At 44.9% G+C, this 23,097-nt stretch overlaps 2 protein-coding genes across 30 annotated transcripts in view; both read right to left on the bottom strand.

Annotated features, from left to right (window-relative positions):
• Window positions 1-2,332: 2,332 nt before the first annotated feature.
• Window positions 2,333-10,774, bottom strand: NOC4L (nucleolar complex associated 4 homolog). 2 transcript variants are annotated; one of them, XM_069030837.1, is made up of 15 exons: window positions 10,636-10,774; window positions 9,866-9,989; window positions 9,669-9,775; window positions 9,296-9,403; window positions 9,009-9,158; window positions 8,333-8,432; window positions 8,022-8,056; window positions 7,868-7,918; window positions 7,232-7,343; window positions 6,539-6,599; window positions 5,900-6,010; window positions 4,498-4,661; window positions 4,050-4,132; window positions 3,196-3,309; window positions 2,333-2,889 (listed from the first exon to the last, which is right to left on the bottom strand). In XM_069030837.1, exons 1-15 carry the CDS (start codon window positions 10,729-10,731, stop codon window positions 2,773-2,775), a joined length of 1,533 nt encoding a protein of 510 aa, XP_068886938.1. In that variant the 5' UTR covers window positions 10,732-10,774; the 3' UTR covers window positions 2,333-2,772. The 2 variants fall into 2 exon arrangements, with proteins under 2 accessions (XP_068886938.1, XP_068886939.1); XM_069030838.1 differs by having other exon boundaries at window positions 9,009-9,095.
• Window positions 10,775-10,904: 130 nt separating this feature from the next.
• Window positions 10,905-23,097, bottom strand: part of EP400 (E1A binding protein p400) — a 57,523-nt gene continuing 45,330 nt past the window's right edge. For 22 of the 28 annotated variants that reach the window (XM_069031175.1, XM_069031174.1, XM_069031176.1 and 19 more), the window contains 14 exons: window positions 22,351-22,487; window positions 21,790-21,846; window positions 21,593-21,671; window positions 20,811-21,011; window positions 19,737-19,782; window positions 19,536-19,645; window positions 18,735-18,939; window positions 18,076-18,239; window positions 17,512-17,718; window positions 17,017-17,212; window positions 16,574-16,704; window positions 15,991-16,158; window positions 15,167-15,244; window positions 10,905-13,399 (listed from right to left, as the gene is read on the bottom strand). In XM_069031175.1, the coding sequence (XP_068887276.1) occupies window positions 13,127-13,399; window positions 15,167-15,244; window positions 15,991-16,158; window positions 16,574-16,704; window positions 17,017-17,212; window positions 17,512-17,718; window positions 18,076-18,239; window positions 18,735-18,939; window positions 19,536-19,645; window positions 19,737-19,782; window positions 20,811-21,011; window positions 21,593-21,671; window positions 21,790-21,846; window positions 22,351-22,487 (2,052 nt within the window). In that variant the 3' untranslated portion in view covers window positions 10,905-13,126. The remainder of the gene's footprint in view (window positions 13,400-15,166; window positions 15,245-15,990; window positions 16,159-16,573; window positions 16,705-17,016; window positions 17,213-17,511; window positions 17,719-18,075; window positions 18,240-18,734; window positions 18,940-19,535; window positions 19,646-19,736; window positions 19,783-20,810; window positions 21,012-21,592; window positions 21,672-21,789; window positions 21,847-22,350; window positions 22,488-23,097) is intronic. The other 6 variants (XM_069031191.1, XM_069031200.1, XM_069031201.1 and 3 more) reach the window with 4 other exon arrangements.

The raw sequence follows: 23,097 nt of genomic DNA, 5'->3' as shown, positions 1-23,097 counted from the left end.
GGTTGTTCGCTCTGTGCAGATGAAACTTTTAATATTTATAACTGCTGATTTTTTTCCTGATGCCTCCTATGAGGGGAAAGAGGTGAAAGTTGAAAGATAAAAGCTTGATGAAAGACCAGGTGGAATGTTTTTCCAAGGACAGGTAGGGGCTTAAAGCTATCTCCACCTAAGAGCTGGTTTAAAAATGCTGCTCAGGTAAGTGCTGGGGAATGAAGTCTCTGGAAGACCTTCGAGGCTTGTCTGAAGTGCACCCAGGCTTTCAGCTGTAAGCTCCTCTGAGCTGTCTGTGGTTCAATTGTCTGCACCAAGCACAGTGGGACTGCGCTGAGACTGCCAGGCATCATCACAAAATAATTAAGTCACTCCAGGTCAGCTGCACATACTTCAAGTAAAGCACTAACAGCAGCATTTCCAGCTCAGCACTGCAATGTGCTGAGGAATCTGAAAACACCCTGTGTCAGCCTGAGCCTCTGCCTCGGTGTCAGCAGGAGCTGCCATGGGCACTGGGAATGCTCTGGAAAACATAAATTGCACCTTGCTCCAATCCAGTCACTGCTCATTGCAGTGTGGTACTTGGGATCCACGGCTGGTGCAACACTGGAGATGCTGGTGCCTTTGCAGTCCTCCTCCTGAAAAACACCCCTTTCCAGTGGCATCCCTTTTCCTGGTGCTTGGATAATGCTATAGTCTGTGGTATTTGGTCTCACATACAAGGCTCTGCCCACAGGCAGCAGAGGCCACACCACAATGCAAGGAGCTGCTGCTTTCCAATATTCCCCACCAGCTCCCTCTGCCCCACATGCAGGATGTCCCTGTTTGGTGCCAGAAGACCTCAGAGGGACAGACAGGCACACAAATCACACAGCCCTTGTTGATACTCTCTTTACCCTCTGTCCACACAGAAGAACCCAACCAAAATCCCTCATTCTCAGCACCATGAGACCTGGACTTGCCCCATGCCCAAGTGGTTTAGTACCTGTGCTTTTGAAAAGAACCCAACACTCCTGAGTGTCAAAATCATGACAGATGTGAATGACACTGCTCACCAGCAATTACAGACAGTTAAAACCCAGGCCAACCTGAATAAAACAAAAATATGCCAAGAAAGCCATTCAACATAGGCATGCATTCTTTTAAATATATTGACTAATTTCATCTGAAAGATGACACACTGACTTCTGTCAAAGTGAGCCATGTGGTCCTCATTGCTACTGCAGAGCACTTCAAGATGTTTACCAAACACATACAGACAACACCCCATGACACAAGGAGATACATCTTAGAGCTGAAATACAAGGCTTGGGAGAACCTGAACTGAGGTCTCTCAAGTTGAAAGTTACATTTCAACCACTCCGCCTTTCTACCTCAGATACCAGAAGTCGAAGAAAGAAGAAAAGCAGGCTGGCCAGGGAGGAGGCAGCATTGCCTTTTCACCAGAGAACAAAGAAAGAGACTTCCAAAGATAAAGAGGAAAAATATCAATCCTCAGAAACACCTCACTTGAATTCAAAAGCATCAGAAAGGAAAAAAAAAAAAAAGATGTAGAGCTCTACACTGTGAGGACACGTCCACTGTTTGGAAAGCATGAAAAAAACTGGATGAAGAAAATGTAACACTTCAGTGTCCCCAAGACAGCTGCAGTGCTCCTTGACTTAACCAGACTTGGCTGCCAGAAATTGGATTTCTTGGCCTCCGCTTTCTTGACTGTAATTTACTCTTCCACAAAGTAAGATTTCAAATTATGCAAGCAGAGTTTAAATCTAAAGCGGTAACATTAAGTTTTTGAAAATGAGTTTGTCTGTGTTGTTAATAACGAGTTTATCTCAAACTGAAAACCTTGGGGGGAACCCAATCAAATGGAATTTTTGCATGACTTCCGGAGTGTATGAAAAATCCAAATTAACAAAAGCATCCAGTAGCAGTGGAGTTAAAAAGTCATTAGCCCCTGGATACACTCTGGCCAGAGCTCCTAAACCACATGCAGGCTGCAAGCAAAACCACACCAAGCTGCTTATCATTCTGAAGCAAAACTCAAGGATTAGCCTCCCACTGCACATCAGCTGGCCTCCCTGGCCACAGCAGGCACCAGGATTATGTTCACTTCCAAAGCTCACGAGCATTTGGAATCCAGCAACCTTAGAGCATGAGACGGATGTACATGAAGGAACACCAGCAGCATTTCATAGATGGATTTACTGAGCAGCCTCTAAGTTGTTAGACAAACCAGTTTCAATGCCTTGAACGTGGGAGTGCTGAGTAAAAGGAAGATAAACATCCCTCTAAAGATGAGTTTAAAAATGCATATAAAAATATAATTATAATACATCAGGTGTTTACACTTATGTGTTGAAGACATTTATTACAAAAAGGCTGTCAGCTCTCATGTAAGAGTAACACATCTGAAAAATAAGAGCAGTCAGAGACTGCAATTTCCCTCATTCCCATGGAACAGCAGTGAGATGTTTGTTGATGCAGCCCCTGGTCAGAGCCAGCACCAGCAGTTCTGGGGGAAGGGCTGGGATCCCAGTCAGGAACAAGTCCATAAACCCCTGCTCTGAGGAAAAATCCCTCCCAAATACCAGGTGGCAGTATGCAAGTGTGAGAAACACAGCAAAGTCCATCCAGGGGCAGTGGCAAGGGTCACTGAAGACAGCTGCAGCTCTGCCAGGCAGTCCAGCTCTCCTCACAGGGAAGGGCTGCTGAGCACACGGGAGCTTTGTACCTGTCCCTGAGATCCGACTGCTGACAGATGTGTTCTGATAAGATATGGCATCAGTCTAAACTGAAGTGCTCTGCAAAAATATCATTTTTCTTCCCAAACAAACCTCGTACTTGTTCAAACTCCAGGGGCACATCAACAGCGTTTTTCTTTACTTCTTTATCAAAAAGCTACAAAATAAAAACCAGAAAATATTGTCAAAACTCGGTACAAGCTCTTCACCCTGGTAAGACTGCTCACTCTAAAGTCTAAAAACATCCAGCAAATAAACCCTTCAAATAAAAGCCAGCCCTATCACCACTGTTGCTCATGCTATATTATTTAACAGATCATTTTCCTGGTTTGCCCTGGTTCTGGGTAACCATGACAGTGTAGCTCCCTCCCCAGCAGCAAGGCAGATGAACAGGACATGGCTGCTGCATCCAGAATCTCCTTTTCTCTGGTTCCAGTCATTCACAAAGGCACAGCAGCATCACCTCATAAGCTGAGAGCTCCAGGAGCCCTGATATATCATCCTCCATTTCCGACAGGGACTGGTTCAGCACAGCAGCTGCCTTGGCCACATCTGGGTGATAATGGTTCTGGAGAGACTGAGGAAGCAAGACAAACAGGAGATAATCTAAGTGCAGGGTAACACACACCCATCTGCATTCCCACACAGGTGTCTGCCCCTTGTTGGTCAGGTCTTTGGTGAACACCAAATTCCATCAGAGCCAAGTTCATGTAATGTGCTAGTACAGAGCTTCAAGAAATCCTCATTTCAGGCATCTTCCAAACATGTCAAAGGCTCCTCTCACATGGTCACATCCAGCTCAAAGACAAATTCATCCACAGGGCACGCCTACCCTGCATAACCCAATTCTGCTACCTCACAGTGCTCTCATGCCACATCCAAGCTCCAGCTCCCCAGGATTCCAGCTCCTGCAATCATTCCTGTTGCTGCTTCAGCCCCCTACGCACCCCCCTCATCCATTTCTACAGGATAACCTGGCTCTACTTCCATCAGTGCTTAGCAAGTTCCTCTCTCCCCTCCAGAGCAAATGAGAAGCCTGGTACATCTACAGCTATTTAGTCTGTTTCAGCTGTGAACTGCAAGCTCAAATGTGTGCTCACAAGCCCCCCACTAATTAGCATGTACAATATCTCCAGTGTACGGAATCCTTTGCTAGGACAGAAAAGGATGCACAGTAAAAGAACTCATCTCATTTGTAAGACGTATGTCAAGCAGGTTCTTGTGAGAGGGGCTGCCCACTGCCAACACGTGTCAAGGAAGCAGCAAGAGTGGGAGAGACCCATACCAAACCCAGATGCTCATTTTGGGATGACATACCTGAATCTCCCAGAGAGAGCTCTCCAAAGCCCTGCTTTGAGATGGCTCCTCCTCCTCCATAACATATGGATCTTCTGACATATCTAAGGAAACAGCAGATAAAGAGCTAATACCTCCTGTGTGATGAATGTAAACCCAAAGGGAACAGAGGACCAGTGCCGCAGCCAGAGCTGCTCCTTCCCAAGTCTTTTATGGTCCAGGAACAAGCTGACACATCCCAGCACGACCCAAGAGTCACTGCTGGCAGCACTGCAGAACCATGTTACTTTTAAGGAGCATAGGAAGTAGGGTATTTGGAATAGCCTTGAACTTACAGCAGGAGCTTCCACAAACTCAAGGGACAGGACTGAGGCATCCTTCCAAACCTCAGAACTGGGATCTCCTCTCTTCCTCCACAGGAATGCTGCTCTTTATGCTGTCTAAAGGCATAACACAACTCCCCTCTTACCTGCTGGCCCTCCTGGTCTGTGCACCAGCACCCTGCAGGCAGGGTGCCTCCGGAAGAGGTTACAGATGAAGGGGATGATCATGAGGAGAGCCTCGGGAGGGGCCGTGAGGGCCAGCCGGGCCAGCCGCTTGATGAACGCCGCCACCAGGTACGCTGGCAAGTGGCTGGGGACAAGGCACAGGAGGGAGCAGCCTGTTAAAGTCCTGGCAGGGAGCCAGCAGCCTCAGCCACCCTAACAGCATGTCAGCTTAGACATCAGGGGGCTCTTCAGACTTTTTTTGCTATGGACCAAAGAGAAGCTTTAGGAATCTTGCTTTTAAGCAGCAGTATAGGGTCTTGTGTGCTCTCCGGAACAAATTTTTGGGGGAATTTACACTCAATGCATGAATAATCTCAGATCACTGTGAGATTCAATCCTGACATGTGGTACCATTGTGCTAAGCACAGTCCATTCTCATGGCAAACTTTATTCGGTCCTTTTATAAACTTCTGAGTGCTTGGCCAGGCAACCTTAGTTATATTCTTCTGCCATTGTTTTGTGAGTTTAATTAATATACAGGCCATGGTGTTAAATTTACATAACACTTCCAAGCACTGCAGCTGTTAATGGGAACATAAAGCTGCTGTGTAGTGTAAATGTGCAGCATAATTCTTTTTTCTTTTCCCTCCCACCGATGGTAAAAATGCAAATTTCTAACAGCAATCAGCTCATTTAGGCACCTTCTTAAGAGTCAGGATAAAAGACGACAATTTTCAGTCACTCAGACTTCACTACACCTGCAAGGTTCAACAAAGTCACCTCACAAGTCTTGTCACTCTCTCCAAAGGACACCAGGAATACAAGGGGTTGGATATTAAGTGCCTAGTGCTGTGTTACTGTTGGCTTATTTTATAACATATGATGGCAACTGTATGAACAGCTGACTATCCAGTTTCTTCCCTGTGTACAATGAACTGACAGCATCAAGACAGGCTGTCAAACACTTCACATTTCAGTGCTTTATGTCTGCAAAAAGTCATCCATTTATCAACAGCTTTGTAATCTATAAAAAGCCTGCAAATTTTACTTTTCCATATTTACAAAGACAAGACAGCAAATTCATAACTTTCAGCCAAAGTGGAACAGAGATCAAAAACACATCCATAAGCCCTTGCAGCTCAAACTCTGATAACTGCAATTCTTCCTTTCTGAAAATCTATGGCTGTGAGGCCAATCTTCAAAAATAGCACATGAAAAATTACACGCCACTAAGTAACACTCTTGGATTCGGTTTTCTCTGTAAAAATGTATCTAATGCAGCAGGCACACTGAATACATTATACCCAGACATGTGGGAGACTGTTCAAGAACAGGAAAGCAGGAGGAAAATATGTGAGCATACATAATAAAGATGCTACTTACGATGAAGACAAAAACAGATCAGTCAGGTGGAAAAAGCGAGCTCGGTACTTCACGTGATAGATGGAAGGGTCTAACAGACTGTACAGCTTTTTGTAAAAGTCAGGATACTCCCTGTTGAAAAAAAAGGAAAAATACAACATCCATTAGTGATGTACAGAGGAACTGTGTCTCAATGTTTTTGTGCTTTCATTAAGCCCACCCCAGCCCACTGCTGTGCTCTGTTTAGCTCTTAGGCTTCACTCTACAGTCTCCACTTGAAAACAAACTGCAAGGTGAATTTATGGCTCTTGCAGTGCCCAGCCATCTTCAGGGGGTGAAGCCATGTCCACCGACTGCAAGTGGTACAGGATGCAGTGAAAGGGACACCAAAGACTATGGCTTCACTCTGTAATCAGATCAATGGAAATCGATTTTTAAGTGCTGAGCAACCACAGTCTAGAGAAGAGGATATTTAGGCTACGTTGTAAAAGAAATCACACAGCCAAAAAAGCTCAGCATCCAAACAGCTGAGCCTCTTGTGCAGTTTGGCTTTCTCATGGGGGAATTTCAAAGCCTGAAGGTGTGATGAATCCATTTCAGTTCCTCTTACATAAAGACATAAGCCCATGTTGCTTTAAACAAAATGCTCTTTTTACTTACAGATTATGCTGATGAATCAGAATAAATAACCCATTTAGGGCTAGAAGACTGATTGCTCCACCTGTAAGAAAGCAGGCAGATATCAACACAATAAAAATAATTAGAAAAAAAATCATCCTCAAGTTTTTTATATAATAAAAATCTTACCAGAAGGAACACAAAACTGAGTACCTGAAATTAGAGCTAGTGTGATGGCTGGAAGGTGAAACAATTCCATCTACACCCTCACAGAGGCTCCCAAGTTCCTTACAAAGATTAAGCTGTAGCTTGGCAGAGCAAATGTTCAATGACTGAAACACATGAATGTGCTGTTTTAATTCCTCAGCAAAGCCACACTGGGGAGGCAAAGGTCTGCTCAGAAAGGACATTTCTGAAGGAACCTGTGGATGCAGCCCAGGTATCAGCAGCACTGGCTGAACTCCATATTTAAAATAAATCACTCCAGTATTCTACTCTTCCCAAAGCCTTAAATATGATTTTCCTTACACACAAGGAGCAATCACATTGACAAACACAGGTAAAATCATCTCACTTTCAGAGACAATGGAGTTCACCCTAGTTCCTTAGCTCCATCCCAGCCAAAAGTACACGTATTCCATCATCCAAGCCGTGGTGCTGCATCCAGCAGAGCTTCCAAGTCCATCTGTCCCATACTGCAGGTACCACAAAGGATAAAAGACTGTTTTCACTCACCTATGCCATAAGCCACTGTCAGGAAGTCCATCATGAGAGTGGGCTCATTCATGTAAGGCAGGACAGAGTCGTGCAGAATGACAAGAACCTTTTTGTAAAGGCCAGTGGGCAGCTGTGAAGGATAAAGCCACACAGTGAAACAAGCACTGCAGGGAGAATTCGGAGAGCAGCAGCAACCTGTGGCTAAAAAGACAATGCACAGGCAGAAGGGAACGTGCCAGGACAATACAGAACAGCTTGCAGCAGCAGTTCCCAAATGGGAGAGTTTACAAGTGACACCAACTAAGTTCATTCAAGAAGCAGGTGCTCACAAGTAACAGTGTCATCACTCAGATGGGGAAAATCACCAGGAGAAAGGCTGGGGAAGCTTCAGCTTGTGAGCAGATGTTGTTATGCTGCAGATCACCCTTATGGGCACACATGCTTAAGGTGGGGAAAAAAGGATGAGAGTAAGGAGAAGAAACAGGCCAAATATGAGGTCGTGTTTCTTGGCAGAGTGAAATGATCACTGGGCTGTTCTCATCCAACATTCAAAACTGGGGTCCTACCAGCAGCTCCGTGCAAGGCTGGACACAATTGCTAGGGATCAGCAATCCTTAAAGAGTGATGCAGATCAGTGGCAGAAGTAACACTCACCTTGTGCTTCAAAAAAGTCAGCCACATTCTTTCAAACACCTGCCTGTGTGCCTTAAAACAGAATTGCAAACAGTGAGTTAAACACACTGCTGTAGACAAAGCTCTATTTCAAGCAGATAAAATTTCACTTCTAATGCACCAAAGGAACAGTTACCTGCAGCTTTGAAAGTTTCAACTCCTCACGGTTATCTAAGAAGAAAGGGAAAACAGATGTTGAACTTGAAATGGATGTTTAAAAAATTAGGATGACCTTTATTTATGCTAAAAGTTTTGGCTGAAGTACTCATCTTTTTACATCTCAGACCCCTCTGTAGACTGAGTAATGTGGATTTTTAACACTGTTTAGAATCAAGTGATCAAAGAAGCAGATATACTTCATCAGCAAACAGTAATAAATTTACACACTAAAAATCTTAAACCTGATTTTCCTTTTCACACACAGTTCATCATGCAGAGTTTACTAACCTTGCTTGACCATAAATTTGACCATCTCAGACTCTTTGTTTGGCATGTTAATGGGTGAGATGAGGGAAAATACGTTCTGCTGGTAAACAGGCAGCGGCCTCTGAGAAAAAAGCATATTAACAAACATGAAGCAAGTTCCACAACAGACAGCAGGATGCTGGGCATCAATATTGCCCTGTTTCCAAGTACTGGATATATTTAGGAAAGAGAAAGGGAAAGTGTTGATGACTGAACTACATGCTGGTATATTCTCTATTGCTGCATTTAACTCAGTATTACTTGTTTCTTCAACACAAAACCTGTCTCTGTACTAATTCTGGTTTAACAAAAGTGGTGCATCCAGTAAAGGAAACAGATTCTTCCTGTGCACCAGAGTAAAGAGTATTAAAAGTTCTCTGTGTGTCACCCAAGCTGTAGAGATTTGGGTAAAACAGAAGCTACAGCTTAGACCAGAAAGAACAACAGTATGTGTCTTGAAATACTTTCAATTTCAGAGTAAAGCCAGTCTTGGCATACTGACACACACAAGAAGAAAAATCAACACCTTCAGTGGCCACACTCCTTTCTCTGGCTTCCAAATATTTTCATATACCACTAATCCCACCTTGCTTCACCTACAGGATACACAACCCAGAGCAGCTCATCCAGAGCCACCTGACCAGTACCAATTCGTTACCTCCTTTGTCTTTTGCGTGACTTGCCCAATGCTGGCAGTGACAGCCTTCATGACAAAGTACCGCACATCGTCGTACTCCATGTACTCCTGAAAGTGGGAGATCAGCAGTGAGGCGTCCTCGTTGATGGGAAGCAAACCATCAACAACTACCTAACAAAGGATTTGGAAAGGAAAGCAACAAGTCAGTCTCTTACCCCACTGGAGCAGAGAGTGAGATGGCTGAGGGGACATGAGTTCATGTGCCATCAGGTCACTGACAGAAGGGACTTTTCCATTCTGCAGCTTACCTTAAGAAGGTCACAAGGAAAAGTTAAAGTTCCCTTCCACTCTATTTTGATCAATGGATATTGTGCCTCCAACTCGACAAACTTCATGAGCGTGCAGAGTGCCAACTCCTTTAAAAAAAAGAAAGCAACATCACAAAATAACCCACCTAAACAAGGACACCAGGGGGAGACCCAAAGGAGGCAACTTTCAAAAGGAGGAAGAATGAACTAAGATATTATTCCCTGAGAAAGCTGCATGCTGGCAGCTGGTGAGCCAGAGCACAAGGGCTGTTTTACAGCACTGCCTGTCCACCCACACTGAAATATGGGGCGATAACCTCAAGGAACCGCCCCCGCCGTGAACCCGTGGGTCAGCAGCGGGCTCAGGACCTACCTTGACCTGGAATGCGTCGTGCCCCATGAGCTCCCCCAGGCAGCCCACGCAGTCCCTGTAGCGGTGCCTCATCCATATCCTGTACTTGTCCTCGGCGCTGTAGTTCTCTGTGAGAGACAGACACACACCGACAGGCTGGGCTCGGGCAGGGCCGCGCCTGTCCCGGGCAGCGCCGCGGGGCCCCGCTCGGTGCTCACCGGCCAGAGAGGCGTCCTGGTCCGGCAGCGGCCCCACGAACAGCTCCCGCCGCTCCAGCAGCGCCCCGAACAGCCGGCTGCAGGTCCTGGCGGCGCTCACGATGTCCTCCGGCTCCTCCTGGCCCTGGGGAACAGCGTGTCAGAGCGTCCGGCCCGGCCCGGCCCCGCTGCCCTCCCTCAGCGCGCTCCCCCGGCCCGACCCGGCCCGGCCCGGCCCCGCTGCCCTCCCTCAGCGCGCTCCCCCGGCCCGGCCCGGCCCGGCCCCGCTGCCCTCCCTCAGCGCGCTCCCCCCGCCCGGCCCGGCCCGGCCCCGCTGCCCTCCCTCAGCGCGCTCCCCCCGCCCGGCCCGGCCCGGCCCGGCCCGGCCCGGCCCCGCTGCCCTCCCTCAGCGCGCTCCCCCCGCCCGGCCCGGCCCGGCCCGGCCCGGCCCCGCTGCCCTCCCTCAGCGCGCTCCCCCCGGCCCGACCCGGCCCGGCCCCGCTGCCCTCCCTCAGCGCGCTCCCCCCGCCCGGCCCGGCCCGGCCCCGCTGCCCTCCCTCAGCGCGCTCCCCCCCGCCCGGCCCGGCCCGGCCCCGCTGCCCTCCCTCAGCGCGCTCCCCCGGCCCGACCCGGCCCGGCCCCGCTGCCCTCCCTCAGCGCGCTCCCCCCGCCCGACCCGGCCCGGCCCCGCTGCCCTCCCTCAGCGCGCTCCCCCGGCCCGGCCCGGCCCGGCCCCGCTGCCCTCCCTCAGCGCGCTCCCCCCGCCCGGCCCGGCCCGGCACGGCCCTCACCGCCAGCGGCTCCAGGAGCTCGAAGACGCGGTTGGCGCTGGAGCGGCTGCCCAGCACGGCCTCCAGGCAGGCGGCGAGCGCGGCCTCCCGCGCCATGCTCCGGTGGGCGGTGAGACGAGAGAGGAGGAGGAGCCGCGGCCGCTCCGCCCGCAGGCGGGACCGGGGCCGGGATGGGTCCGGCCTCCCACCCACCACCGCCCCTCCCGCGGGGTAACCCGCCCCAACCCGCCCTCATACCCCGGGACAGAAGGCAGGACGAGGCGGCGGTATAAAAATGTACACTTTATTACACCTTCAGGTAGGATACAGCACTATTCCTTATCATCCTACTGGGTCGAGTACAAATGCTCATCACTTATGTACAGGTTGACTTCCTAACACACTCCTGGGAGAAAGACACATCGAAAGGAAAAAAAAATAATTAGAAGAAAAAAAAAAAAAGGTGACTTTTTTATCTTCATCAACTGACCTAAACAAGAAACAATCGCCTCTTTAGACACCAAATCAGACCAGTACAACGATACAGCCAACAGCTCTCCCACTGCTGGATCTGTTCCCCCCCACCCCGACTTTCATGCACATCATAAAAGCTAAACACTTAAAAGTAAAACTGGGGCTAACTAAGCAATATTTCTGGATGAGCAAGGCTATACTGTACACAGTGTCACTATCCATTACCACTGCATTTGCTTTGCATTTTAAACTACTCCGCTGCCAGCAATGCCAGTTCCCTGGCTGGCCGTAAAGTTTAGGGGATGGCACACACCAGTGGTTAGCAGGGTCAGGGGAATACTACTGCATGCAAAAACAGCTTAAAAAAATCAAAATGCCCTTGTATTTGTTGACAGAGATAAAAGGATGCAGGACAACAGAGGTATAAAATAAAATAAAAAAACAAACCAGGAACGCTGCCTGAGCCAATGTTTACATTTGTGATCTGAACAGAATGGGCTGTACCTATCACAACTAACACAGAGGAGCTGGCTGAGAATTCTTTCTTGTTTAAGCCATGTGTATTGCCAAGTACCAAGTGTGGACATACAGAGGTAAAAACTAAATATATGCTTTTCTTGCCCTTAAAGAGGCTCCCCTCATAAAAGAGTAAAAAGATCACAGAATGGAAAAAGAACTTTAAAACCATTTCAGAAAAGGAATGTTGTAATTTTGTCTGGATTTTACATGTTGTGCAGTTTTATGGCCAAAGTAAAATAAATCCCTTCCAGCCACCATGGGCTTTTTGATTCCTCACTCAGTGCTGTTTGCAAAGTCTGTTATTCATTGTATGCAAGAAAAGTAAAGAAACCCCCCACAGTTCTATGCAGCTTTTTGCTTTTTTTTTTCTCCATAACAATAAGGCAAACTGATTTGGAGGAAGAGGCCACGCTCTATTCACATCCAAAATACCCACCTGAAGATACATTCATCGTTAGCTTTAGTAAAAGAATAGTACAAAAGTTAGATCTTACTCTTTACACAGTTGAAGAACTAAGTCTTAGATTTAATTTCACTATTCTCCCCTTCCCCCAGCCCCCCACCCCCCAAGCTGAAAGCCGTGTAAAAAGTACTGAACATTTAAACATGTTGCAAGAGCAGAATGAAACTGAGAGATTCGATTTTATCAGCTGGAGAATTTTTTGTGACAGAAGTCCCATGAGAAACAGCTATGGATCATCTGTTTAGCTGTATCTACTGAACAATTCTTTTACAAAAAAAAAATGGGCTACACTTTAATACACATCTACTATCAACACAGTATTTACTCAGCTCATGCCTAAAATATCCATATTTTAAAGTGAAGTATGAGAATGAGCACACAGGTTGGGTGATTCAGTAAACTGTACACAAAAACTACTAACAAACATTTTAAAAGACTTACAAAAATGGAGAATGAAACTTTTTTTTCGTTTTTAATTACATATACTTACAGGTTTTCACATTTATTGGCTAAACTTTGCAGGGAGCACTTCAAGTCTGTGTTAGACCTTCCAGGAGTATTTACCACAGGGAAGAACAACACAGAGCTTTTGTACAGATGGAAAATACTGTGCTGTATCAGCCACACCTGGTTCTTTGTGTGGCTTCACTGTGGGTACTGAGCACACACTGAACTACAGCAAGGAGCTGCATATTCCCACAGGAAGGTGTGGCATTCCAACACAGGTGGATTTTACTGACATTTATGGCAGATCACCATTCCACTTCTGAGAAGCTGGGCAGAATTTAAACCTAAGTAATGCTTGCTTTATCTGGTTTGAATGAGCACAGAGAACACAGGCAGAATGCATCTTGTACAGAGTTTGAGTGCTAAACAGCTGCTAATACACTGAAGTTACATGTGAGTTTCCATGTTTAAATGTTCACCAGCAAGAAACCTTCTGCTACAAAAAAAAAATAAAATAGAGGCGTTTTGTCTTCATTTGGATGTTTGGAGTAGCTTCTCACTTGTCTCAGCAAACACAAAATACTGTGTTTCCCTGTTTATTGCAACAGTTCAACTTGGTTTAGTAGGTGCCTTTAATCTGACAGTCGGTGTCCTCATTTGTACTTTTGCTTGCTGACTCTGGGCTTCAGGTGTTGCTGGTGTCTGGGCTGGGTTCTGTACACCTGGAGCCTGAACCTGGGGAGATGCTGTGGTCACCACCTGCTGCTGTATCAGTTTCTGCTGCACGACCTGAGCAGTAGCAGTGGTTGCAGGGATCACCTGAACCTGCTGTTGACCTGCTGTCGTCTGAGAAAGGGTCACAGTCTGGGGCTGAGCTTGTACCTAGACATCAGGATGAAAAGGCAGTTACAAAAGAATAGTTTGGCATTAAACTGAGCATTCATTACATTTCTGCTCTACAGAAGGAATCCTACTTATTTAGGTATTGGCTACTGACAAACATCTCAGACAAAGATTCTGAGAACACAGGCTCTGTGGTTTCATTGAGAAACACCATTCTGTCACATTTTCTAGAGCCTTATAAATCAGAACTAAGAGCCAAGATGCCTGTAACTCAGGTCTCTGCAGTGCAAATCCAAGGACATGCTCTCAGATACATTCAGAAGGCAGATGAAAGGTATAGAAACCCTACTAGAGATACAGAAAAATTCCTGTACTGCAGAAGTGAAGGAACAGAGAAAAGAACAGAGGGGCAGCCAGAGGACCAAGAAGGTTAAAATGCACCCATACTGTGACAATAAATACAGCCACTGAGACTTCCCACCAGTCTCTGCCATTAGTCTTTCAGAGTACAACTGCCAGTCCCTATCGCCAGCTTAGGGTAGAAGAGTTTGAACTCCATCCAGAACTCTAATTTTCATAGCTCTACCCAGAGCAAGGGAGAAAAAAAACCAACATCTCCTTGTTCAGAGAATAAGGTAATGAAAACCAAGCAGCTTCAGCTGACTTCGTCCAATGCAGAAGCCAAACAAAGCTACAAGGGCTTCTCCAGGGGAAAAATTAACTCTTGAATGATCCAAAAGGAATCCACTGGGAAGCACTAAAACTGCAGGTAAAAAGAAAGCCATGTACACATAAAGACCAGTTTTAAAAATATTTATCATGGCCTAAACCTGCTGCCACTGAAGTCACTGGTGTACATGGGAGGAAAACTATTTGTCTTTTTGCCACAGACTTCAACAGTCCTGGAGTTATGCCACCACTGATGACTTCTGAAAATGATCTAGGAGCTCTTCCTGACTACAGAGGGCAACTCAACTTGTGTTGACTGATGAGGTTTCTACTCCCTGCTGTCTACTTTGCCCTTGAAGCATTGACATCTGAGGTGATTATCAGACAGCTTACACCACTTTAGGATAAACACTCACAGATTTTACTCTGCACTAAAACACTGCACTGTAAACTGTGGCAGATTAAGAGCTGAAAGGCCCAGAATTTCGTGCACCAAAGGCAAGAACTTCATCCACCCTCCAAAGTTAAATCATTCCTGCCAATCAACTGCCTAAGTTACGCCTGTTGCTAATGATCTGGACGACATTGTTCTAAACAGTGTTAATTAAAACGTTTGGTTCGGGGAGGGGAACCAAACCATCCGACCTTCTCCTGCCCGAGCCCCATCTGTTACCAGCACACATTTGGAACAGCTACCTCACTGTTCTGACTTTTACAGAGCACTTGGCACAGCTCTATGAACTGAAACAGAACAACTTGTAACCTTTAATTTGTCCTAGTTTTTGTAGAAAAAGCTCAGACGGTGCTCATTAGTTCAATTATTTGCTATATTGACTATACATCACCAGAAACCAATTTTTAAAAATCCTTTCAGCTCTAGGAAACATTTTTTTAAATCTGTTTTTCAGCTTATCTACAGTGATGAACAATCATTGCTGCATCTACCAAAGTTTTAGACTAGAAAATATACCTCAACTGATTCAGTATTCAGGACTTATTTTTATAGAAAGGCACTTGTTACATCCTTTAAAAATACTACCTATGCCACACATAAAGTGAAAAATACACACATTCAAAAAAATGAGCTTCTTTAAGGATCATGTTTCTAGTGCTGTATTTGACAAGAGCAAAACCTACCTGTTGGGAAACTGAAACCATCTGCTGAATGTTGGCAACAGTAGCCTGTTGCTGGACCACTTGTGGGAGTTTTGCAACCTGCAGTGACATGAAATAAAGAAAGATTGGATCAAAATAAAAAGCTGCTGATAGCAGCAAAACACCACACCTAGCAAAACTTCTACCAAGGGAAAACCTTTCCAAAGGCCTGTTCATGGTAAGTTGCAGCCTGGCACTTTCAGTGAAGCTGAATGTTTGGGAAACATTTTAGATTTGTGAACTGAAGAACTTAACTAGGGGAAGAAGAGAAGACATATTTTGATTTTAACTGCAACATATTCATTTCCTCCTAACTACCTATAAAACTAAAGAAAAGCACACAAGTTCTAATGGGTTAAATTATCTGGCATATACTTTTGAAAGAGTAAGGCTTCCAATTCCTAACTCCCTTCTTTTTCCTTGGTTAGACTGACGCAGTTACACAGAAAAGAAAATATGTGAGTTGTCACCTACTCTTGGCTGCCAGAAATTAGGCTGTGAGGCAGCACCAGAAACAGGAAAATCTCTGGCTGAATTTTCCTTAGTAAACACAGTATGGAATCCCTTGCCTAACAAAAAGGAGTGACTCAATTATTTTATTTCAAAGAGGAAAGGTGAACTTACAGCTCATAGTTCCTCTGACCTGCTGTAAGACTACATATTCCACACCAATGAATTTTATTAAAAAGTCAATTTAAATGAATGTGTGACTAGAATTAAAATGAGTGGGTGCTGAATTCTACCTCACCTGTCATCTTTGCAATTCTCCAGTCCCAGTACAGTTTAAAGGTGTAAACCTGTGTTACCTGTACCTGAATCTGGGCCTGTACTTGCTGGGTTCCACCTGGTTTCTGGGTTTGGGAAATTGGAGTCGTTAAGAACTGTGTTTTAATGGCAGGCTGTGTAGCATAAGTTACTTTTTGCTGCTGTGAAGTCTGCTGTTGGGTCTGGACTGTAACCTGTTGAGCATTTATCTGCAGAAGAGAAAAAAAGGCATCAATGACTATAAAAGACACCTGTATTTTAAAGAATACGTATGTAGATAGCAAGTTTAATTACATTTAATTATTGAAAAAAAATTCTCCCAGGATTAGCAATAACTAAATGAGCACTAGATGAAAGCTTTCATGCATTTACACAAGTATTGAGAATTAAAGTATTTAATGAAAAGGTTCTCTCTTACAACACACACACAACAATGCACTTACTAAAAACTACCAACCAACCAACCGCTTTACAAAAAAAATGAAACACCTGTTCTCTCTAGATATACTTAAGATTCACCCCTAGAAATCCTGACTGACTCTCTAGGAGTGTCCTGGTAATCCAGTCAAAGCTTTACAGCCACAGAAGCACTGCATAACTCAATGGGAGAGCAGACAACAGTACCTTTTGCTGCACAGTAGCTTGTCCCTGTGCAACCTGGGGCTGGATGGCTTTCTGCTGCTGTGCTGCTTGGTGGTGCTTGAGTTTTAGCAACTGCTGGACATGCAGTGGCTGTGCAACTACTGTCTGGCCTCCTGAAAATTACAGAAGTAATTAGAACTGTAAGAGTCTTCAGTTTATTGCTTTGTCCCCGTACTTAGAGTTTGCAAACACAGATTCTGCTTTTTATAGACTTACACATCTGCACAGCTTTGACCACTAACAACCCACAGATTTTTAAGACCTATGATTTTTCATTGGAGAAAATTTGTTACCAAAGGGCATGAGTAAGCTAGCTTTGTGTTCCAACAATAATCTTCCTACAGGGAAAAAAAAAAAATCTTTCTGTAGTATAGGGGACTGCTATGAAATACAATTCTTCCTATTTCCAACTTGCATTCACATACCTGCTGCTTTCTGTGGCTGCCCAATGGCAACACTAATGCCTGCAACAGTCACAGGCAGTGTGGTGACTCCTGCAGATGACACAACAGCAGCTGGAACAGACACCACTGGAGGCTTTGCCAGAGCAACCTGTGCTGCTTGTGGAGTTTGGGCCTGGATCTGTCCTTGTGCTTGGAGCTGGGAAGCAGGAACACGAGTCTAAGCAGTAAGGAATGAAGATTATTGTACCAGCACAGAGAGGTTTGCTGCATATAACAGGTGATTATAAAGTGATAGCTGTAAATATTTCTAAATGTAATGGCTCCTGTACAGTGACACAATTCAGAGATGGTATCAACTGATAAATGCAATGGAAAGCTGTTTATGTTACAGCTGTTCCTTCTGAACTGCCTAAGCAATGCAAAGGACACTCGTGAGTGTGAATGATCAGTGCCCAGTTCACTTAAACCAGCCAAGAAATGTTTGAGACCGTTTTTGCCACGTCAAAGCCAACTCACCAGGCGAGCCACTTGCAGGTTGGTCACCGTAGTGCCCGTGAGGACTGCGCCAGGGCGAGGGGCTGTCACAGCAGTGAGCTGTTGAGTTTGCTGCTGCTGCTGCACTTGCACTTGTGCTGTCTGCTGCTGTGCCCCTTGCTGTGTCTGCTGTGCTGCCTGCTGCTGGGGGAGCTGCAGCTTCTGCTTCTGCAACTTGATCAGCTGCTCCTGCAAAAATCACACACTTCCATTGTTTCCAACCATTTACATTACAGGAGAAAAATGGAGATGCTTAAAAGGAGAAACATTCTGTACCAGACTAGAGCTAAGATTAAGAAACTAAAACGTAACTCTCTTACACAATGGCTTACAGTATGTAACAGTAAGTGCTTTCCATCCTGCCCTACTCTACTATTGAAAGTGCTGTCAGACTCACTGCCTGCATGACATTTTAGTAGGATGAAATTTAAGAGAGAAATACATCTCACTCTAGCCCAAGAAAACAGGACACAACACACACTGCTAAGGAAGCTTACAGTAACAATGAGAGCAACGTGCCACATTACTTCATGAGCATTGCCTCACCTGTGACAATTTCCCTACAGTTTTTATCTGAGCCGGAGATTGGGCTTGTGCCTGAGCCTGGATCTGTGGGACCTGCACCTGAGCAGCCTGCTGCTGCTGTTGCCTCAGAAGCTGGAAGTGAGCAGGGGTGATGGTTTTGCCTGACAGCTGGACTGTTGGTGTAGCTATGAATAAAGAAAAGACAAAATGCTCAGAAGAAAACTTTTCAACATTCAGTTTAGTTCATTAATTTCACCTGAGAAGTCAAGCTGTTAAATGCTTATTTTTCTGCTTCAGCACACTTTGTGAATTTACTACATATAAGAACACATTATCATGAGCATGATGTAAAAGCAGAGTAGATCATAAAATATACAGGCCTTTCTTCACAATGGTTTTTAGTCAAGACAGTCAATTCTAATATTTTACTGCTAGATTGTTAATGATATTTTTAAATTGCAATGCCTACGGGCCAAGCTCTCTATTGCAACACTTCATCCAGAAATACAGGAGAAAAATGCAATCTGAGCACCAACAATAAAGCAAGTTAAAAATCACAGCCCTGTTTAACTGTGTTCCAGACTTCCAATACTGTGGGGCTGCAGTGGTCAAACAACCTACAGGAATTCTGGGGCCCTTCATGCACTACCAGAAAAAGTCCCTAAACACAGGATCATTACCTGGTGTAACCTGGGTCACCAAAGACCTTGTCTGGGTCTGCACAGGCGTTAGGTTGGTGGTGACCACGGCTGAAGCTGTCACAGATGTCACGGCACGGACACCCTGGGTGGAGGCGATGGTCACCAGCTCGGTGGACGCCGCCGGCGCCGCGGCCGCTCGGGGCTGGCTGTGAACCACCTGGGCAGTGGCGGTGCCTCCCGAAGTCTGCAAGAGAACACAGCCTTTACTGCTCCATTCCCGTGCCTTACACACAGCTATGGAACCTTCTAGCAATGGACTAGGCAATTTTATAAACAAACAGAAAAAATGCAAAAGGGAAAAAGGCCCAAATCTGTCTAACACATCCATTTGGATGCATTTTAAAATCAGCATGCGGTTAAATCTTTTTCCAACAGGCTGATTACCAAACCCTTCACTCCATTAGAGACACTTGGTTTTAGTGCCTTCCAATATTTTGTTTTATCATCCATAGTCTTAAACCATTAACATAAAGATCATAATTAATAAAGCACTAAACAGTTACAGGCTGAAAATGTTAATGACAATACATTGCTTTTAGCAGCACTTGCCTATAAACCATTTTTAACAGTATCAAGCATTTTTTTCTGATAAACGATTCCAGTGTGTTCTGATGTTTTGGTAAGAGAGAGGGGTTTGATGAAGAACCCCATGATGCACATGAAATTTGCAAGAAGCAGAATTTCTGACAACATGGAAAGCTGAAGAAGAAAACAGATATGCTGCTAAAACATGCAACCCAGATCAGCCCAGGAACACAACTAGTGACAGGATCTACTCACAGTCAGCGTCCCAGGTATAACAGGTGAGGCCAGACGTTTATTGATGGGCTGGAAGGTAGCAGCAGGGACCCCAGCAACAGTGTTCACAATGACATTTCCACTCACTGTAGCTGAAAGCAAGACAGAATTAAATGTGAGATTCTGAAAGTGAAAATCCCAATGTCCCATCACCTCCAATGCCCAATTATAAAGTCTCCTTACCAGTCTGGATGCTCGTCCCCGTCACTGCTGTTTTAATGGTGCCCGCCTAATTAGAAGACAATTAAGGTAACAGTTCAGAAAAACAATAAAAGGAAACTGAGCATTGTTTACTCTACCATGCTGCTTAACACAATGCTGTATTCCAGAAGTGACAAAATAGGAAAAATGCAGTGGAACACACAGATTTCTGCAGTTGTTCATTGACTCTACAGATCACAACAACTAATGTGTGTATCAACATCCTGCCTCAGTAACGAGCAACTGTAGACCAGCCAAGTGTGTGGTAAACACAGGTCACTGGACATCCCTGTTAGCAGAAGAAGGGAGCAATATCTTACTCTGGCACACCACAGACAACCACTCACACAGGAACATCCCTGAGCACTTCAGACACAGCAATGCTGGTGGGTCAGAACACATCCTCTGTGTCTTTCTGCAAAAGCTGTTGTTCTCTTGCCCTTCAACAAGCAAAGGAAAACCACCACTGCCTTCACACATCACTATGCAAATTGGCTTGACTCTAAATATAAAAGACTCAAACCAGTCATCAGATTCATTCAGACTATAGATTAAATGAAGACATGAAAAATTTGCACAAACTTGCAGTAAAACCACCACGGTATTTCCTGTAGGACGCATCCTTTCATTTGCCTTGCAAAGGTAAACAAATCTTTGGTTTTTAAGCTCTTTAACTGAGTAGTTCTTACAGCTACATTCTCTTTTATTCTCTGTATTCTGCAAGTTCTCTGTAAAAATACTTTTCATTGACTGTGTGAATCTATTCACTCAGACTTCGTTAAAGTCTAAAGTGAAAAAGGAAAAATCATCTTTGCATGGTGTTTCTCCACCTCAGAATGCCAAGACCTGTTGCTTACAATGGTGCAAACAGTCTTAATAAATCAGGAAACCAGGAGATACCTAGCATAACCAGGGAAAGGAAACAAGAAAAAATACCTTTTATCTCACTATACTGACCTAAAATTCTCACTTTCCAGAGGAAGCACGACACAAATACAGCACACACAGAAGAACTGAAGTTACTACATCAGAGGCACTGAGCTCTCCCTTTCTTACCAATACTGCTGTGTTGGCCACAGTAGTGACTGCAGTCTGCACCACTGCCTGTGGCTGCTGAACTACCTGTGCCTGTGCCTGTGGCTGTGGCTGGGCCTGGGCCTGCTGCACGGGGGGCTGCTGGGGGGGCTGCTGGCCCGCCTGGGGCTGCTGGGGCTGCGGGCCCGTCTGCTGCTGGGCCCTCTGCTGCTCCGCCAGTGCCTGCAAGGCAAGGGGCAACTTCAGTCTTCAAGCATGGAACAAGCAGGATGTGTTTTTTTTAAAGCAAATTAAAGCAACAGACAAAACCTCTTTAATTCTAACCACAAAACCCCTTAAATTCTAACCAGAGACAGCCCACAAAGCTACCTTCACTCTCCAAGTCCATGTTACACAACCTGACTCATTTCAAACTACAAGCTTCAGTCATGGTTTTATGGCTTAGAGCATAGCACAACAAGCAACTTACCATCCACAAGCAAGGATAAGTAGCTCTTTCTGAATAACATAAGAAATGAGGCTACAGAATGGTCAAGAATAAACCAAGATTTTTACATGTTTTAGTATCTTCTGCAAAAAGATGGTCCTCAATGTTTAATGGGTTTGAGTGTTACAACAGACCCAAGGAAAGGTCCCACTTCGGGCCTTGGTCATCTAAACCCCTGTACATGAACAATGTGCAGCTGCTCATAACATCTACTGTACTGCCAAACTGCTCCCAGGAGGCAGTTTTGCTCATACCTCATCTGTTGCCTAATTTTGGAATTACTGCAGTCATTTGTGCAGCAGAGATGGGACCATACCTTCTTCTCTTTGGCAATGCGTTCTGCTCGGAGGGATGCGACTTGAATCGGAGGGAGGGGCTTATCATAGTTGATTCCACTAGAAACAGTAGTAAGACAAAACACACAATATTTAAAAATAACTGAAACCTAAAGAAAGGGAGAAAAAAGTTGACTTTTATGCAATTTATATATCCTTCAAGACGGGGAGTGCTCACCTTTCTGCAAGCACCGATGCATGCTTTGGATTCTTCTGGAAAGGATTCATGCCAAGTCTGAAATTGAGCAAAACTGTATTACTGGAGACAGAAAAACCTTAAAACTAATATTTAATTTCACATCTTTTAGCATATAACACTGCAGTTTTGGTGAAGTTTTCATGATATTCCCATCAGTACTGGAGCCTGCACACAGATAGATATTTAAGAAAGACTCAGAGGAAGTATTAAGTAAATACAGAAAAACTGCAGGAAGATACATAGAAAAGAATGTACTACTAAACAGCAGACACCAAATTGTTTACAATTCAGGCAAATGGATATAAAGTAGATTTAAAAAAAAAAACGAGTTCTGTTCTGCTCTTAATGACAAAGAGCAAATTCCTGCAGTGAGACCCAAGCGCACAAAATATGGAGGTGTTCACAATAACACAGAACACACAGAGATCAAGAACAGAGAAACAGAGTGTAGAATAACTCTGGGTTTTGAGAGCCATTCAGAACACAGTCTCCAGGAGATCCATGGTGACAGGGAGATCAAATGATCCCAGGTAAACTTACAGAGGTTTGATGGGTGGACTTCTTTTCCCTGCAATCATTTTCATCATCTCAAAATGATTAGTATAAAGCTGTGTGTGGGTTGCACCCTCATCTTGAGCATAGATCTGATTGGTACGAAGTGGGCGACTGTTTTTAGTCTAAAAAAAGAAAACAAACCAACTTTCAATTGCAAACACACCCAAAAGGGCATTTTGTCTATGTTTAAACACAAGGCGCGCTCGTAGATTATTTAAAAACATACTCCAACATATCTATCACAGACTGGTTCCTGCCTCGTGTCACTGATAACTTACTGTCACACAAAACTCTATGGGAAATATATAAAGAAAGAGCAAAATAAGGAGCAGTTCTCACGGTCACACTGGCATCAGCACTTGGGGACGTACAAAATGGCAAACTCTAATTTGAAAAAGAATCTTTGCTTTAGTTTAGATTTTGCAAGTTTAATTCAGTACCCAAACCAAGAGCCCATTAGTTTACAGTTATGCGTAGCGCACACGTAAGATAATAAAACCATCACTGCACTGCTCTCCCAACAAAGCTAGGTTAACATCCACACACCATGCCACTCTAACATTTGGCTTCTCCTAAGCAGAAACTGCCAGTCAGGGACAAACCTCCTTAGCAGTCAGAGAATGGGACTACAGCCAGAAGGTCTGGATTCTCCACCCAACTCTGTCATTAAATTGCTGTGTGGTTTGGAAGAAGGCGTTCACAGTCATGGAATTTGTTTTTGTTTCTGTAGCA

Source organism: Aphelocoma coerulescens, chromosome 15 (genome assembly GCF_041296385.1).
Source record: "Aphelocoma coerulescens isolate FSJ_1873_10779 chromosome 15, UR_Acoe_1.0, whole genome shotgun sequence".
Taxonomy (NCBI): Eukaryota; Metazoa; Chordata; class Aves; order Passeriformes; family Corvidae; genus Aphelocoma; species Aphelocoma coerulescens.
This window is presented reverse-complemented; position numbering and strand designations above follow the sequence as displayed.

Excerpts from the sequence above, each read along its gene's own strand:
- NOC4L (XM_069030837.1), bottom strand. The coding sequence starts at position 10,731 with ATGGCGCGGGAGGCCGCGCTCGCCGCCTGCCTGGAGGCCGTGCTGGGC. Across the intron at positions 7,919-8,021 it reads TGAAACTTTCAAAGCTGCAG|GCACACAGGCAGGTGTTTGA; the intron begins GTAACTGTTCCT and ends TTCTGTTTTAAG. Across the intron at positions 6,600-7,231 it reads GACAGTGGCTTATGGCATAG|GTGGAGCAATCAGTCTTCTA; the intron begins GTGAGTGAAAAC and ends GCTTTCTTACAG.